The sequence below is a fragment of the Staurois parvus genome, unplaced genomic scaffold (assembly GCF_062004578.1).
Source record: "Staurois parvus isolate SC_StPar_1 unplaced genomic scaffold, SC_StPar_1.0 ptg001255l, whole genome shotgun sequence".
NCBI lineage: Eukaryota > Metazoa > Chordata > Amphibia > Anura > Ranidae > Staurois > Staurois parvus.
The window spans coordinates 542,439-561,833 of record NW_028319051.1 but is presented as its reverse complement, the minus strand read 5'-3'; the positions used below and the strand labels follow the sequence as shown (position 1 = coordinate 561,833).

Below are 19,395 nucleotides of genomic sequence, written 5' to 3'. Positions count from 1 at the left end.
GTGCAATGATGTATTCAGGAAGCTAGGTACAGCACCCTGCTGGCTCCTGCCACCAGCCATGATCTGTCTGCATTGCATAGAGAAGCACTTGAGAAGAGGAGATTAAGGGGGGATATGTTCTCCATGTATAATACATAAGGGGGGTATGATCTCCATGTATAATACATAAGGGGGGATATGATCTCCATCTATAATACATAAGGGGGGATATGATCTCCATGTATAATACATAAGGGGGGATATGATCACCATGTATAATACATAAGGGGGATATGATCTCCATGTATAATACATAAGGGGGGATAGGATCTCCATGTATAATACATAAGGGGGATATGATCACCATGTATAATACATAAGGGGGGATATGATCTCCATGTATAATACACAAGGGGGGGGATATGATCACCATGTATAATACATAAGGGGGATATGATCTCCATGTATAATACATAAGGGGGGATAGGATCTCCATGTATAATACATAAGGGGGATATGATCACCATGTATAATACATAAGGGGGGATATGATCTCCATGTATAATACACAAGGGGGGGGATATGATCACCATGTATAATACATAAGGGGGATATGATCTCCATGTATAATACATAAGGGGGGATAGGATCTCCATGTATAATACATAAGGGGGGATAGGATCTCCATGCATAATACATAAGGGGGATATGATCACCATGTATAATACATAAGGGGGATATGATCTCCATGTATAATACATAAGGGGGGATATGATCTCCATGTATAATACATAAGGGGGGGTATGATCACCATGTATAATACATAAGGGGGATATGATCTCCATGTATAATACATAAGGGGGGATATGATCTCCATGTATAATACATAAGGGGGGATATGATCTCCATGTATAATACATAAGGGGGGGATATGATCACCATGTATAATACATAAGGGGGATATGATCTCCATGTATAATACATAAGGGGGGATATGATCTCCATGTATAATACATAAGGGGGATATGATCTCCATGTATAATACATAAGGGGGGATATGATCTCCATGTATAATACATAAGGGGGGGATATGATCTCCATGTATAATACATAAGGGGGATATGATCTCCATGTATAATACATAAGGGGGGGATATGATAAACATGTATAAATACATGAGTGGTTCATATAGTGAACTCGGTGTAGAGTTATTCACCCTGAGGTCATCACAGAGGACAAGGGGGCACTCTTTACTGAAGGAAAAGAAATTTAATCTCCAAACATGGAAAGGTTTCTTCACAGTGAGAGCTGTGAAAATGTGGAATAGACTCCCTCAAGAGTTGGTTCTGGCCAGCTCAGTGGATTGCTTCAAAAAGGCCTGGATTCTTTCCTAGATACACAGAATATAACTGGATACTAACATTTATAGGTAAAGTTGAGCCAGGGAATATCCGATTGCCTCTCGGGGGATCAGGAAGGAATTTTTTTTCTCAGCAGGAGCAAATTGGTTCATGCTTTGCTGTGGTTTTTTTTTTTGCCTTCCTCTGGATCAACTGTGGGTGGAGGATTATAACTTTTTTTTTTCTATGGTTGAACTGGATGGACTTTTGTCTTTTTTCAGTCAGACTAACTATGTAACTATGTAACATAGATCCAGTGATGACATAACTGGCTCTAAAATAGGGTATGTAATGAAAGCTAAATGGTTTCATTAAAACATTTCTTCAGCTCATTGATTAGGAGTAAGAGCCGAATCAGATTAAACATCCGCTTTAATTTTCTAGCTCCTTCCCACTATAACTGAACTAATGGTCAGAGAAGGACTTTAAAGTGGAATTAAACTCTCTCAATCAGCATGATCTATTTATAATTCTTATGCTACTAGCATTAATAAATCAATAAATATTTTATTTTCTTGTTTTAAACAATTTTTTTTGTCTTCTTCCTGTTTTATGGCCTAGGCCAAAATGATGTCATACATCCTAGGAGTTTTCATGGACTTTTTTTTTCTTTCATTTGGAGGAGGGTAGGAAGGGCTTTCTCAGTTAAGCAAAATCCTACCCCCCCCCCTTTTTTTGCCTGCATGCCTGAGCTAAGGGCAGATGGATTCAAGAAAGTGATTGCTACATGAATCATCTACCCTCACTCAAGATGGCCACAGCTAAAAATGCTAGGGGGGGGGGTTGTAAAGTGATTTTTAAACAAAATAAAGCATGGAGACATTGATGGGGGAATTTGCTTTGAATACTAAACTTAATTAAATAGCGTTTTCAGTTAGTTATGATCAGATACAGTTGAGTTCCACTTTAGGTATGGTTTCTGTTTGATTCATAGTTCTGGTCAATAAATGATGAAACTTGCCACGTAACCATCCCAGCTTTGAGATCCATGTTAATTCAGTGGTCATTTCTTCTGTCTCTGCAGGACGAAGGCATTTCCTGTTGATCTGTGGGGCCCAATGTGGAGACTCTGGAGAAATACTCTTTCGAGCAAGAAGAGCCGAGTCAAGAGCCAAGCTTGTAGTAACAGGTGAGAGGATGTTCCTGATTCCTGCCCTGTTTGAGGACTGTCCCAGGGAGGAAACCTTAGTGCCTTGGAAAGATGGATTCATTTATTAAAATGTCTGGAGAAAAAAACTCTTCAGGGAAGTTGGAAGCAGTCGCTCACATTCAACTGGACTTGCGCTGTAGACTGGATATCTTCCGTAATGCTGAAGATGTTTTGTAGCTCCTCCAATCTGCTTCTTCTGTTCTGAAGAAGTGGATCAGAGAGGCTACTAAAATGGAGAAGACCAGCTGAATGTGACTAACTACTACTAGCAGAGCAGGGACAAGGGGTGGGCAGGAGGGCGGCTGCTCTGGGCACAATGGTTTGCTGTAGGGATGGGGCGCCTTCCTTCTGTTACAAGACTGACAGGAGTAGTGACAGCGGAAGTGATTTTTGACATGCGAGTGACTGCTGGGTGTAGGATCCCCTAAGCCTACCCATCATTTTAATAATAAAAGCCCATACCAGTACCCCACCTTCATCTTGCTGGTGCCTGAGTCAAAGTGGAGGTCTGTGCCTGATACTGGTCCAGTCACAAGCCCATCCATCTGGTCCGTCAAGAGTCACTCTCATCTCATCAGTCCATAAAACCTTTGAAAAATCTGTTTTCAAATATTTCTTGGCCCAGTCTTGATGTTTCAACTTATGGAAACGGTGGTTGGGTTTCAGCCTTCCTTACCTTGGCCATGTCTCTGAGCATTGAACACCTTGTACTTCGGAGCACTCCAGGTAGGTTGCAGTTCTGGAATATGACAGCACTGGAGAATAATGGGCTCCTGGTAGATTCAAGTTTGATTCTTCTCAAATCTTTGGCAGTTAATTTGCGTATTTGTTTTCTCAACACGTTTTATGGGACCCTGTTGACTATTTGCAACAAAATGTTTGATGGTTCTCTGATCACGCCCCAATATCTTAGCAATTTCAAGAGTGCTGCATCCCTCTGAAAGACTTTTTACAATTTTTGACTTTCAGAGTCAGTTAAATCTCTTTTTGGCCCATTTTACCTGTGGAAAAGAAGCTGCCTAATAATTATGCACAACTTGATATAGGGTGTTGATCTCCTTAGGCCACACCCTCCCTTATAACACAACTAAACATCACCTGGTATGCTGACATCCAATAAGCATTCAAGTTTCCACAGCTTGGAGTTGGACAATATGCATACAAATGATCATTTTGTAAAAAAAAACTCACTTGCCTAATAATTGTGCACACAGTGTAGTGAATGCAGAGTCCAGGGTTTAGTAAGATTTTAATTGCAAAATATACTTGTTGTTAAGATAACAGAAAATTTCCTATCAAATACTTACTGTAATATTCCTTTCCTGATGGACTTCATGCCAGCATACATTTGGCTCCTACCCCATAGGACCCCACTCCCATAAACCTTGAGGCTGAGCCACAGGCTGCGTTCCGTAACTAGCTTACCCATGACACTGGGAAGGTGCACATGCTGCTATGGGGTCCATCAGGAAAGAAAAATTATAAGTATTTGATAGGAAATTTTCAGTTTTCCTGATAGACTCCATGGCAGCATACATTTGGGAATTAACTAGCCAAAAGAACAAGGGTGGGGATGTCAAAAAAAAGGTAAGGAAAACTTCAAACACCAAGGGTCCTATGAGTGAGGAGGACAAAAAAGGAACGTGGCCTCTGGCTCAGCCTCAAAATTTATAGGAGTGGGGTCGTATGGGGTAGGAGCCGGGGTGAAACTACCCCCAAATGTATGATGCCGTGGAGTCTGTCAGGAAATTTTGATACATTTATTTATTGATCTAATGCTGATCTCCTTTACTTGCTTATCTGGACAATTTTGAAAAGATTGTAGATTCTTCTTGATTATGGCTGCTAGACTTGGATTTAGGCCCATATTTTTGAAGCAAAGTAAAAAATGGGGTAGTCCTTATGGAAAAGGGTGCAGTTACCCATGAGGACTCCAAAATCTAGCAGGTTGCCCCCACTGCCCTGGAGGATTCTATTTTTGTTGTATTATTAATCCTTTCAATTTGGGATGATAGGGAACTTGGCAAGATCCACTAAGAAAGATGGTAACTGTGTTGTCTTTGTCCCCGCTGACTCTCCAGAGCTCCCTGTGCGCATAGTGAAGGCGTTAAGAGACAAGACAGCCCTGCAGGGTCATCGGGTCATCCTGGAGTGTAAGGTCAGCCCGGCCCGAGCTCGGGTCACCTGGCTGCGAGGAGGACAGGTGATCTTACCATCCGACAAATACCAGATAACCAGTGAAGATGCATATCGGACGCTGTTCATCAATGATGTGGGCCCAGAAGACGAGGATGTCTATGCAGTGAAGACTAGTGGGGGGCAGAGCTCAGCTCGTGTGATGGTGGAAGGTGAAGAGAGAACTTCTAATACACATCAATAATTCATTATTAGAAGTACAAACTAATGTATGCCATGTGTTTTCCATTACAGTGGTTGTAAACCCTTACATGTACCCAGTGAGGTGTCTGGCCTCAGGTGATACAAAGAGATGAAACTAATCCTTCTACATAAGTTGTACCTGTTTATCTGCAGTCTTCTCTACAACCGTTCAAATTTATAAAGTTTGAGAGTTCAGAAAAAATGGGGTGGAGAGCTTGGATTACACATTGCAGAGCTCAGTGAGGAAAGCTCTGAGAGCTGATTGGAGAGAAAAGACACCCCCCCCTCCACACAGTTCACATGAACAGAGCTGAGGCTCTCAATCTGCTGGAGGTCCCTCCCCTGTCACCATTTTTCTCTTGGTGTCAGGAAAACTTGTCAGAATTGATTCATGCTAATAGCAGAGGAAGGAGGCAGCAGACACAAATGACACTTAGTGCTCTTAATTGAGCCAAATACACACTATAAAGGGGTATGCTTTGTTCATATTTCAGGTCTGAAAGTTTTTACAGTTGGAAAGCTCAAAGAGCAATGGCTGTGCAAAGTGCAGAACCTCATAGTGGCCAATTAGATTTAACACGGAACTAATCTCTCAGAATCAACATTAACTATTTTCAATCCTTATGCTGCTAGCATTAGTAAACCGATAGGAAGGTATATTATATTTACTTGTTTTAACCTTTTTTTTTTTTTTACATTTCTTCAGTTGCTTCCTGGTTTGTGGCCTAGATCAAAATGATATCATACATCCCAGGAGTCTTCCTTTTTTTTTTTTCTTTCATCTGGAGGAGGGAAGGAGGGGCTTTCCCAGCTAAGCACACCTTCCTGCCTGTGTGCCTGAGCTAAGGGCAAATGGATTACAGGAAGTGAATGCTACATAAATCATCTGCCCTTACTCAAGATGGTCATGGCTAGAAATGCTAGGGGGTGTTTTTCAAAGTGATTTCTCAACAAAATAAATCATAGAGACATGGATGGATGGGGGAGTTTGCTTTGAAGATTAAATATGAATTAAATGTTTTTCAGTTTGTGGTGCTCAGATATAGTTTAGTTCCACTTTACAGGTACGGCAGTCAATTCAGTGAAGCGTTGACTTCTGAATGGGTGATATGGGTTACTATACATTATACAGTTTGTTCTCACTGCTGCTTGTGCTGCTTTACTGAGTATGTCTGAATGTTCTTTTTCAGTAATAGAAACATTTGCTGTTCTCAGCTGGATAATTGCAGTTTTTGATTTTAACTTCTCCATGGAGTATGTGCAAGCCGTTTCAAAATATTCATAACTGGAACTGCTGAAATGACATTAGTTTGTAACGATTGAGAACATCAGAATATTCCCGGTATTGGAACAAGCTGTCGCCAATTAGAGAACAAGAACATTCATAAGATTAAATAAGCAGAAGCCAATCAGAGTATTAAATCAATTCTAGGAGTTGACCAACCTGCAGCCAATCAGAGTATTACATCATTCCAAGGACTTGACCGACCTGCAGCCACTCAGAGCATTACACCATTCCTAGGACTTGACCAACTTACAGCAAATCAGAGTATTACACCATTCCAAGGACTTGACCAACCTACAGCCAATCAGACTATTACACCATTCCTAGAACTTGACCAACTTGCAGCAAATCAGAGCATTACACCATTCCTAGGACTTGACCAACCTACAGCCAATCAGACTATTACACCATTCCTAGGACTTGACCAACTTACAGCAAATCAGCTTATTACACCATTCCTAGGACTTGATCAACCTGCAGCCAATCAGATTATTACACCATTCCTAGGACTTGACCAACCTACAGCCAATCAGACTATTACACCATTCCTAGGCTTGACCAACCTACAGCCACTCAGAGCATTACACCATTCCTAGGACTTTACCAACCTGCAGCCAATCAGTGTACTACATCATTCCTAGGACTTGACCAACCTGCAACCAATCTAGAGTATTACACCATTCCTAAGACTTGACCAACCTGCAGCCAACCAGATTATTACACCATTCTTAGGACTTGACCAACCTGCAGCCAATCAGTGTACTACATCATTCCTAGGACTTGACCAACCTGCAACCAATCTAGAGTATTACACCATTCCTAAGACTTGACCAACCTGCAGCCAATCAGATTATTACACCATTCCTAGGACTTGACCAACCTGAAGCCAATCAGTGTACTATATCATTCCTAGGACTTTATCAACCTGCAGCCAATCTAGAGTATTACACCATTCCTAAGACTTGACCAACCTTCAGCCAATCAGATTATTACATCATTCCTAGGACTTGACCAACCTGCAGTCAATCAGAGTATTACACCATTCCTAGGACTTGATCAACCTGCAGCCAATCTAAAATATTACATCATTCCTATGACTTGACCAACCTGCAGTCAATCAGAGTATTACACCATTCCTAGGACTTGACCAACCTGCAGCCAATCGGGGCATTACACCATTCCTAGGACTTGACCAACCTGCAGTTAATCTAGAGTCTTACACCATTCCTAAGACTTGACCAACCTGCAGCCAATCAGATTATTACATCATTCCTAGGACTTGACCAACCTGCAGCCAATCTAAAGTATTACACCATTCCTAGGACTTGATCAACCTGCAGCCAATCTAAAATATTACATCATTCCTATGACTTGACCAACCTGCAGTCAATCGGAGTATTACACCATTCCTAGGACTTGACCAACCTGCAGCTAATCAGAATATTACATCATTTCTAGGACCTGACCAACCTGCAGCCAATCGGAGCATTACACCATTCCTAGGACTTGACCAATCTTCAGCCAATCAGAGCATTACACCATTCTTAGGCCTGGACCAACCTGCAGCCAATTAGAGCATTGCAAGATTTGTATGATTGACCAACCAGCAGCCAATGAAAGCATTGCAAGATTTGTATGATTGATCAACCAGCAGCCAATCAAAACATTGCAGCATTCACATGACTGACCATTACAATCTATCAAACCACTGCATTACTCGTAGGCATTGACCAACCTTTTTCACGGGTGTTAATATTTTTAAATTCAACACTTCTACATCCAGGCAAAACATTCTAACATGGCTACAGGAAGCCTCTAGCCAATCAGATTATCACAGAATCGGAATAGGCCTTTAGCCATTTATACAATTTTTTCATCTTCAGCAATTTCAATTGTGTTAATTTCTTAAGGCCCCCATGGACAATAGATCCGATTACAATCTAGCTGTTTTCAGCCGGATTGGGGGACATCTAATGTCTTTAGTGCACTGGCAGACACCACTCACACCATTCCTAGGACTTGACCAACTTGCAGCAAATCAGAGCATTACACCATTCCTAGAACTTGACCAACCTACAGCCAATCAGACTATTACACCATTCCTAGGCTTGACCAACCTACAGCCACTCAGAGCATTACACCATTCCTAGGACTTGACCAACCTGCAGCCAATCAGTGTACTACATCATTCCTAGGACTTGACCAACCTGCAACCAATCTAGAGTATTACACCATTCCTAAGACTTGACCAACCTTCAGCCAATCAGATTATTACATCATTCCTAGGACTTGACCAACCTGCAGCCAATCTAAAGTATTACACCATTCCTAGGACTTGACCAACCTGCAGTCAATCAGAGTATTACACCATTCCTAAGACTTGATCAACCTGCAGCCAATCTAAAATATTACATCATTCCTATGACTTGACCAACCTGCAGTCAATCAGAGTACTACACCATTCCCAGGAAGCCTCTAGCCAATCAGATTATCACAGAATCGGAATAGGCCTTTAGCCATTTATACAATTTTTTCATCTTCAGCAATTTGAATTGTGATAATTTCTTAAGACCCTATGGACAATAGATCCGATTACAATCTAGCTGTTTTCAACCGGATTGGGGGACATCTAATGTCTTTAGTGCACTGGCAGACACCACTGGGTGAGGCCCATCTTGGGGATCAGCAGCCAGGTTGGAAAACTGTGCCAAATTACTTCTGCTTCCTTCTGTGGAGTATCTGCAGCATGTCCCTTTCTGTAGTTCAAGTACAAACGGTTCTAAAATCTGGTAACCTGTGTTTTCTTGTGGAAAAAATCCAAAATAATACTTTTTGTTACAAAACTGCAGTGGGAATCATTGCAAGCTGTCAGGACATAGGGCCCTATCTCCTGGTTTAAAAGACAGGGCCTTGTACCTTGGACGCTGGCATGACTTCCACTACAGTCCGCAGCAGAACTTACAATGGTTTGGGGTCAATTTAATTTTAGTATTTATTTCCCTAATAGAATTTTAACCTCTTGACGTCAGCCAAATGCATCTATACGGCTGCTCAGTGGGTGGGCCGTAACGCTGAGTTGCCGCATATGTGCGGCCCTGTTAAAACAACTTACCGAGCTGAGAACACGCTCCCTGCATGCTCCCAGCATGGTAGCCATCAGGGATTGGTAAACTCGCAATGTATAATTGCAATTGAGAGTTTTCCAATCATGTGACCAGCCACAGGTGTCACATGACCCGAATGCCCACCTCCACCTCCCAGCTTTTAGAACTCTTAAAGGGCCAAGAGGCGGTTGGCGCAAAGAGATTAAAGTGTTGTTGTATATTTGATTTGTAACTATATAGACCAGCTTTTTGCAACCTTTTCAGTGCAGAGGAATCCTTAAAACAACTTTCTGGTCTCAGGGAACCCCTGCTAAAAATTACTATATCTACAACTCATGATATATTAGTGTGATGGTTGGTGGGAAGAATGGTCTTCACACTTGTGGTCATTGGGAAGAATTACCCCTTACAGTTCACTAAAAAGATCAATGATGTCAGTGGGAAATGATCTGAGAGGCAGAAATTGCTCATTGCGTAAGGAACCCCTAGCAACCTCTGGAGGAACCCTAGAATTCCATGGAACCCAGGTTGAGAATGATATAGACAGTTGTTGTGCCATGACAATGGTCACTAGGGCTAATAGAGAGGGTGAAGCTCTTTTGACTGTACTTCTCCTGTGGGTCATAGGAGTGCAGCTCGTTCTGTACTCCTGTGCCCCGTTTTCAGCTGACAGCGGGCTGAATCCAACAAATGGGTTGAAATTGCACCCAGATCATATGTGAATTGCACAGGAACGCACAGCACATTCCTGTGAGATTCATGGTGTGAACCAACCCTTAATTAGCAATTTTAAAATATTTAAGTTATGCTATGATAATGGGATCATGTAACAAATATAAATTAGGTATTATCCCAAATTGGTTGCAAAAGTGGAAATACATTTTAAGCCCCAAAATTTGCTATAATAAAACATTACTATGTAATAAGTCTGAAATATTTGTAATAAATCTAAAATATTTCAGGTTTGGCCATTCAGCTGATTCGTAATCTGAAAGATGTCAAGGTGACGGCCCCTGATGACGCTTGCTTTGAGTGTGAGGTCTCTATTTCTCTTCCCCGTCCCCCTCAGTGGAGTCTGAATGGGGTGCTACTGCACAATGGTGGAGATGTCCTCATCGAAAGCAGAGGAAACCGGCACAGGCTCTCCCTGAGGGACACGTATCCTGGATTGTCGGGAATTGTCAAATTTACCGCCGGCAAGACGCGCTCAGAAGCCAAGCTCACTGTGCTAGGTAATGGAGAGAACTTGGTGAGCCTCAGTTGTCAATATGTCCAAGGGAATGATTGTCTCACACAATCTTTGTTGCTCATAGCAGATGGCCTATTTTGAATTTCTGTTTTGGGAGAATAAAAGAAAGGATCTGTTGAGCTAATCTGAAGAACAACTCAGTTCTGACTATAGATATTGCCTTTAGGCTGAGCAGTCTTTAAAATCAATAGAACCAACTGCCAATTGTCTCATTCCTCCTTGAAATGAGAATGCAGTTATTATCCAGTTTTATAACTGACTAGAACAAGCTTGCCATACTGATGTTCTTTGGGCCCATGCAGCCCTCACACCCCCTTCTTTGTGGCCCCCCCGGTGGGTTAAAGTGAATGTAAAGGAAAATTTTAAAGCTGACCTCCAACCTTCCCTTCAGTCTTGCACAGTTGTACCAGCTCCTCTCCTGGACTGAAATTGCTTACTCTGATTTCACTGCACATGGTGAGCTTCTCCTATTGTGCATTAGTAGCTTACACTGACTCAAGAGTGCTGATTATTTCCCCAATTCAGACCTGCTCAGAAGACATTGAGGTGATAGAGTAGCCACATACAAGACCAAAAATTCAGTTAGGGCTCATTCATATGTAGCACCTTCCTAGTTTAGTTGGGGAGAGCTAGACCCTAATGGCTAGTGAGGAGCTGATTAGCAGCTCAGGTGAAATAGTCACAGGGGTCAAATTCTGCTCAGAACTGAGAGACTCTGCAGGCCAGCCCATCTGGATTTCCCCCTACTCTGAGGCTTTCGGAGGGGGGCCTTGGAGGCAGTGTCTGGATCTGAGGAATGGTTGGATGCACTTTTGAGGTGCCTCAACCAATCCCCAACAGGAGGCTTGGCAAGGGTCTGGACTCCCTTAAAAAGTGTTGGTGCCTGCTCAGTATGAGGAGACTCGGAAGAAGGAGAGAGGAAGATGTGAGGTTGAGGTGGAAGGCTGCCAGGAGACCTAGTGGGATGGAGTCTGCCTGTGAGCCTGGAGCTGGAAAGGATCAAAACTCAGGACTCATTGGCCCCCTGAGTGAGGACCACCTATGTGGCAAGGAAGGAGCAGCCCAGCTGATAGGCCTGCCAGCAGAAACACATCCCTCAAGCGGTACAGAAGAGGATCTGAGTGAGTACATCTACACCCTCTGGGTGGATATGGGAAGGAGCACTCTGGCGGGAAACCAGATTAGCCCCCTACAAGTGGCTGTTATCCACTTAAAGGAACAGGAGTCAGATCCCCTGCTCATAAATAAAGTCTCCAGATTGCTGGGTGAATAGGAGTTCATCAAGGGTCTGTGGTGGTACAACTGGAGCTGCTGGCTAGCACTCCAACAGAGACTACATCAGAGAAGAGAAGCTGTGCACAGTTCAGGAAGTTGTCCTCAGATTTCGTTTCCCTTGGGCATCCTATACACCCTTTATCCTTTCCAAGTTTAATCCCCTCAATAAAATAACAAAACCAACGCTCAAGACCTGATTTCTGTCTGTGGATGAAAGCTTGTATGAAAAAATGCTAGCTGACTACCTGTACAGGACCATAGGGGGACCCAAATTTATCAGCAATCCCTATGAGGGTAGTGCTACACATATAAACGGTTATACTGCCACCCCTGTAAAAAGCAATACATGTTTGTAGCACAACCCTATTCACTTGAATGGCTCGCGTTCAACATCAGTATCACCTGCCAAATGCAACATGCTGTTTAATTGTTGACATGGCTGCCACATGGTTGGAGCCCTGAGCAGCTGCAATGCTGTATTTAGGTGGGCAGTAAAACTGTGGCTTCCTTTAATCATCCCCCTGCCACCCATGTGATCATGCCCTTAGAGACATGAGGCACCATAAAAAATAAATCAGTATATAATTAATATAACAGGTTTAACAATGAAAAATTTATATTTGCTCACTTGTATGTGGACAACTCTGGAACTGAGAGTTGGAGCTGGAAGGCCATCTGAGGTCTGCCATTTGTTGACCCATCAAGTACAGTACCTGACTGATAATGCAAGCTGTGTCCTGGTTCCTGCATAACAGTAACACCCAAGAGTGTAAATATCTGTGGTAATTTGTTAGTTTGATACTGTTATGTACAGTCAGAAGCTGGAAGATAGCATGTGTTCTTATCATCATGAGGTCAGGCAGATGACAGGTTAGCCCTAACTCCTAAGGTAAGCCTTAGATGATTGCAATTTTCTTTCCTTGCAACCTGTTTCCTGCAACCTGTGTGCAATCACTTGATGATTGTGTTGATGGGGGAATCCCTACCGCAGTATTATTGTGTTTCTGCTGGCAGTACGCGTCCATGCCAACAGAGCACAATGATCATTGCTGGTGGCTATAGCAGTAATCACATGCAAAACAATATGACAGGCTGTTTGTATTGAAATCAATCGATGGACTGACGTCAGTATAAAACCTACCTGCCCATAGTTGAATTGAACCTTGGCTGGTCCCTGCTCTCTCGTTGGCTCCCAACCATTGATAATTGACAGTGTAATCACAGTGCTGGATGTGCATGGCCAAGTACACCCTCAGCAACGTTGGCTTTATGCACTGTGCTCCTTCATACACTATATTGCCAAAAGTATTGGTCGGCCTGCCTTTACATGCACATGAACTTTTAAGGCATCCCAGTCTTAGTCCATAGGGTTGAATAATGAGTTTGGCCCCGCCCTTTGCAGCTATAACAGCTTCAACTCTTCTGGGAAGGCTGTCCACAAGGTTTAAGAGTGTGTCTATGGGAATGTTTGACCATTCTTCCAGAAGAGCATTTGTGAGGTCAGGCACTGATGTCGGATGAGAAGGCCTGGCTCACAGTCTCCACTCTGATTCATCCCAAAGGTCTTCTATGGGGTTGTGGTCAGGACTCTGTGCAGGCCAGTCAAATTCCTCCACCCCAAACTCACTCATCCATGTCTTTATGGACCTTGCTTTGTGCACTGGTGCGCAGTCATGTTGGAACAGGAAAGGGCCATCCCCAAACTCTTCCCACAAATTTGGGAGCATGAAATTGTCCAAAATGTCTTGGTATGGTGACACCTTAAGAGTTCCCTTCACTGGAACTAAGGGACCAAACCCAACCCCTGAAAAACAACCCCACACCATAATCCCCCCTTCACCAAACATTACACTTGGCACAATGCAATCAGAGAAGTACAGTTCTCCTGGCAACCACCAAACCAAGACAATCTATTGGATTTCCAGACAGAGAAGAGTGATTGGTCACTCCAGAGAACCTGTCTCCACTGCTCTAGAGTCCAATGCTTTGCATTGCACTTGGTGATATAAGGCTTGGATGCAACCACCATAGTTTCCCTTGGTTCTTTTATAAGCTCAACTGTGCCTAAGCTGGTCTTTAAGAATTCTAGCAAAAGCATAATACAATTCCAACCTAACAATATATTTGTTTTTTCCACAGAACAATAGGAAGACCTGCTTGCATCAGCCACAGCCTGCAGAAGCCAGCAATGTCTTTTCTTCCTGTGTAGATGACACCCCTGACCCTTCATTTGTCTTCATTTGTCCCCCAGTCTCATGTAGGGTTGAGCTGTGCTCATCCCAGAGACTAGGATGAGGGTTTGGTTTAAGCAAAGCTTTTTATAAGCCATTAGACACGGGTTCTAAACCCTTCCACCCTCAGCTCCTATTATTTATTTATTATCATTCTGCCCTCCTCCCTACCAGACCCTGAACAAAGCACAGGCATGGAGATGTACAGCCAGAAAAGCGCCCATCCCAGTGGAGTGGCAAGTGACAAAGAGGAATTGTTGGAATGCGATTGAGAATGAATCGAGTGAGACTGACAAGTACTAGAAGAGCAGAAGCATTAGGATGGGCAGTGCCAGATTAAAATTTTGGGACTCAACCATAAGCCTCAACACCATACATACATACATTAAATTTATACCCTCTGAAACAATCAGATCTCTAGAGCGTAGGTTCACCCCATGTGTTCCTTTGATGAGTAATTGAGCACCAGCAGCCTTAAATCCATCATTTCTATACAGCACATGTAGTTTGTCAGGGGTGTGGAAACATAGAAGGGGAAATGTGTTAAAGGAAGGAGGAAGATGGAGGTTGCAATGTTTTCCAGGTTAATACCCTAGGAGCCTTGTAGATGTTCATGCTCTATTATCATACCTTCTGACCACTTGTAGGCTAGGCCAATGTGCATATCCAAAGGCCCCAAGCCTAAAGTCAGTTGTATCTGGAAAGAACCCATAGTGGTCCTGTGGGTGGGTGCAGCATGTTGCGGCGGCAGTGGATACACAGAGTCCGGTTGCAAACAGCAAAACATGTATTGAAGTCAAGGCTCAACAATACAAACAACCCAGCGGGAAGGCGCCCAACCAGGAACACTCACATTTCTTAATAAGAATGTAGAGCAGAGTAGTTGCTGCGCCCAACGGGGAGGATTCCTGGAAAGGATAGGGTGTCCCTATCCTGTCCCTACTCATCCGGAACCTTTCCCTACCGCTATTCGCTTTCCCTGACAGATGGATGACCTGTCCCTACACTGTCCACTCGCAAAATGCGCGTCAAGCCCGGGAGCCAGGATCTTAAAAAGACTCTGCCTGAACCAAGATGGCCACCAGAATCACATGGGGTAACAGCATCCAACCAGAACGCTTCCCCAGTGACCTAGGAAACCATAGAGGAGTATGTTCCTCCTAACTTTACCTCCCTGTGCAATACCGCTGTGGTTGAGCGCCACCTGCAGTGGAGAAAAGTGACTGCACCTGCCTACAATCCAAGTGCAGGTCTCTTAAGAACAGCTAGAAGGTTTCAAATGCAACATTGCACCATCTGCCTGGAACGAAAGCTTGGGTGTGTTAATAGTTCATTTGTTTAGTTGTTCCTGAGAGTTCATTATTGTAAGAATGTGCTGGAATGTTTTGGCTGTGTGGGAAAAAAGGCAGCATGGGTTTAGGTTCATGAGTAGGGCTGGATGGATTAGGGTTAGACATATTGTTGTATATAGTTTTTGATCTGACCAAGCATATTTAGGATCACATTGATCGCATGAAAGTTGATGTCCACCTCTCCAAATCAGCGGTCTCCTAAATTCCTAGAGCACCAGGGGCCCGAGATATGACTTCCTTTACAGCCACACAATCCAAGCTCCATCTCCGACAGCTCATTTCGAGTTCTTCTTAAAAATTGGTGGTCCTGGGATGAATGCTTTCGGGGTAATTGCTTCTGTAATCTCCTGCTAATGAAAGGCAATCACATCTTTCTCGGAATTCATAGAATTAATTGAGAATACTCAAAGTACCTCATGCCAACTTTATGCTCCTGTTTGTGAAGGCTTTAAGTGGACCAAAAAGTCTGGATCCCCCTCACAGCTATAGGTGCCACGATTGCTTATTATTATTATTTAAAGTGTTACTAAACCCACAACAGTACAATCAGTCTGTATATGCAGTAAAGCATGCTTGTTATACTCACTGTGGAATCTGAGGGGTTAATCCTCTGCATTGTGTAAAAAGACTGTTTGATCCTGTCTTTTCTGATCCTCCCCTTCTTCCACAGACCCCAATCCACTTGCTGATAGTACAGAGCCCTAGGAGACACTGCACATGCTCTGTTTGGTGTGTATTGCTAAAGAGGTTTTTTTTTTGCGGGGGCGGTGCATGTGATCAGCACAAGGCGAATCAGCGCTGTCCGGACAGAGGGTTAGGGGTTATGCAGCCTCATAGGACAGTCAAAGGAGAATGAAAACTCCTCCTACAAGATTATTCAGTGCACTGATAGAAGTCATAAAACTGCTATATACTGCTGATGAGAAAAGGTATTTAGCTGTTTATAGTTACTAAAGTAATTGTATTTCCATGTTGTGTGTACTGTGGAAGACCAGATATAGTGAATGCAGGGTCCTGGGAGACCAGATATACTGAAGGCAGGGTCCGGGGAGGCCAGATATAGTGAACGCAGGGTCCGGGGAGACCGGATATAGTGAATGCAGGGTCCGGGGAGACCGGATATAGTGAATGCAGGGTCCGGGGAGACCGGATATAGTGAATGCAGGGTCTGGGGAGACCGGATATAGTGAATGCAGGGTCCTGGGAGACCACATATAGTGAATGCAGGGTCCGGGGAGACCAGATATAGTGAATGCAGGGTCCAGGAAGACCGTATATAGTGAATGCAAGGTTCGGGGAGACCGGATATAGTGAATGCAGGGTCCGGGGAGACCGGATATAGTGAATGCAGGGTCCGGGGAGACCGGATATAGTAAATGCAGGGTCCGGGGAGACCGGATATAGTGAATGCAGGGTCCAGGAAGACCGGATATAGTGAATGCAAGGTTCGGGGAGACCGGATATAGTGAATGCAGGGTCCGGGGAGACCGGATATAGTAAATGCAGGGTCCGGGGAGACCAGATATAGTGAATGCGGGGTCCGGGGAGACCGGATATAGTGAATGCAGGGTCTAGGGAGACTGGATATAGTGAATGCAGGGTCCTGGGAGACCGGATATAGTGAATGCAGGGTCCGGGGAGACCGGATTTAGTGAATGCAGGGTCCGGGGAGATCAGATATAGTGAATGCAGGGTCCAGGGAGACCGGATATAGTGAATGCAGGGTCCGGGGAGACCAGATATAGTGAATGCAGGGTCCGGGGAGACCAGATATAGTGAATGCAGGGTCCGGGGAGACCAGATATAGTGAATGCAGGGTCCGGGGAGACCAGATATAGTGAATGCAGGGTCCTGGGTTTAGTAACACTTTAAGGTTGCCTTAGGCTCAAGTCAGAGTGTCTTGTTACTGTAAAATGGGAATATGTAAATAAGTGGTGTGAACTTGGGCAGGCCATAGAGGAGTTGAAAACCAAAAGTTTTGTTCCAACAAAAAATGAAAATAGCTCAAAAGATTATACCATCAATTGTTTTGTTTTTCTAAAAAAAAAATCCAGCATGTTGGATCGGGCACTTTTGATTGCAGCACAAAATCGTGACTTGCAGCTGGCATACTAATGATGCGAAAAACAAAGGATTCGATGATCAACTAGAATTTTTGTTTGGTTTTAGACTTCGTCTATGGCTGATTTTGGATAGCTGGTCAAGATATCAGAGCAATCATGTTTGCAGCAGCAGATAATATATCAGTTGCATTATAGTGCATGTGACCATGTTGTTTGAAGTCAAGGAATGGATGGGGATGATAGGCCCTGATGTGTCAAAGTCATACAGCAGATGGTTTGGGAAGCTGACACTCTTCAGTATATGGAGGACATTGGGTTACCCAATTCCAGTGCTATTAAATGGTTCTGTTAATCAGGTAGGGCAAAGCCTTTAGCTTGGAGCCTCCAGTTTCGGTGTTCTATTTTTGAGATTCTAACTGGGAAATTTTCATTGTTTTTTGACCCCAGGAAATTAGTTTCTCAACGGAAACCCATTGAAGGAACATCGTTTCTATCTATTCAAATACACTATTTGACATCCCCTGTTTTAGGATTCTACCCATGGATCAGGCACTAAGGCATTCAGAAAATACATTCCACATTGGAATGTAGTTTAGACGTATCTTAAAGTGGGTGGGGCCTGGTTTATACTCCATTTCAGCAAAGTTTGGGAACCTCCATAACTTTTCACTTTTTCAACATGTTCACGTTCCCCAAGATATCCAAAAAAAGGAAAAATTAGATATAGAACTTCGCAATATTTTACAGACACAGTCTGATCCATCCAACCACACTCCTATTTATGTCATACTTCTATCCAGAGTGGTCATCACTGTTTAATGTTCAGGGATAAACAACGTATTGGAAATTGCAAGTGTTTGAATGAGATGGAATGTGAGTGTGAATTTAGTCAGGTTACGTACTGAAAAGGGCTGCATGGTTTTTAGACAAGGAAAAAGAGTTGGTTTCAGGGACGTGTGTATGTTTGGGAATACGAGGAATGTTTGATGTGATTCAGTGTACTGCTACACGGATGAGGTGTGCATCCTCCAAGTGACCGTACCCCATTACTCATCTCACATTGTCTGCCTATATTCATGTCTCTTCTGCCTATGCTAATAAACCTCTCACTCTGACCTCCATGTTTTTTGGTTTTTCTTTTTACTTTCACAACAATTAAAATGTCTTCAATCATTGAGTGCAGTATGTTAATTAGAATTAATCTCCCAAAATTGATAAGTATCTGATCATACGCCCGGTCTGATACAACACTCCCAAGAGAATTGGGCTGCTTAGGGCTCTCCTAGGGTCAGTAATGAGTATTTTGGACTCTTAGGCTCCTTTCCCATGGAGCAGACTCCACTTGCGATCCGCTTGCTCAGATGTCCTCTGATCCCCTCTGAGCATGTGGATGACAGGTCTGTTTCTGCTCTACTCTATAGAAGACAAGCTGTCCGTTTATACCCAACTGCCCTCCGATTCAGCCCAATGAAAGTAACAGATCCCCCTTCCGTTTGTTTTTGCCAGATCGGATTGGAGGTTGGTGGGTGGAAACGGACAAAAGTGCGTTCACATCTGCCGCTCCAGAAAGAAGGGTCTGCAGGAAAAATGGACAGGCCGACCTGATCAGCATATTTATGTGAAAGGGGCCTTAAAAGTGCTATCTACCCCTCAATTTTTACAACTTGAAGGAGTTAAAATACGCCTGTGCCCAGACTTTGGACATACATTGGTCCATATATATTTGGACACAGGCGCACAATTTTAGTTTTATTTCAGATATTTACCAAAACATTTTCAAGCTATAGTTATATAATGGATATGGGCTGAAAGTGCACACTCTCAGGTTTAATTTGAGGGTATGTACATCCAAATTGGAGGAAGGGTTTAGGAATTACAGCTCTTAAGAGTAGCCATCCCCCCTTTTTCAAGGGACCAAAAGTAATTGG

At 43.3% G+C, this 19,395-nt stretch overlaps 1 protein-coding gene across 4 annotated transcripts in view; it reads left to right on the top strand.

The window, feature by feature from the left end:
* The window catches only part of OBSL1 (obscurin like cytoskeletal adaptor 1), a 181,895-nt gene extending 163,313 nt beyond the window's left edge, over window positions 1–18,582 (top strand). For all 4 annotated transcript variants that reach the window (XM_089660629.1, XM_089660630.1, XM_089660632.1 and 1 more), the window contains 4 exons: window positions 2,404–2,508; window positions 4,611–4,877; window positions 10,260–10,529; window positions 13,961–18,582. In XM_089660629.1, the coding sequence (XP_089516755.1) occupies window positions 2,404–2,508; window positions 4,611–4,877; window positions 10,260–10,529; window positions 13,961–13,968 (650 nt within the window). In that variant the 3' untranslated portion in view covers window positions 13,969–18,582. The remainder of the gene's footprint in view (window positions 1–2,403; window positions 2,509–4,610; window positions 4,878–10,259; window positions 10,530–13,960) is intronic.
* Window positions 18,583–19,395: the final 813 nt, after the last annotated feature.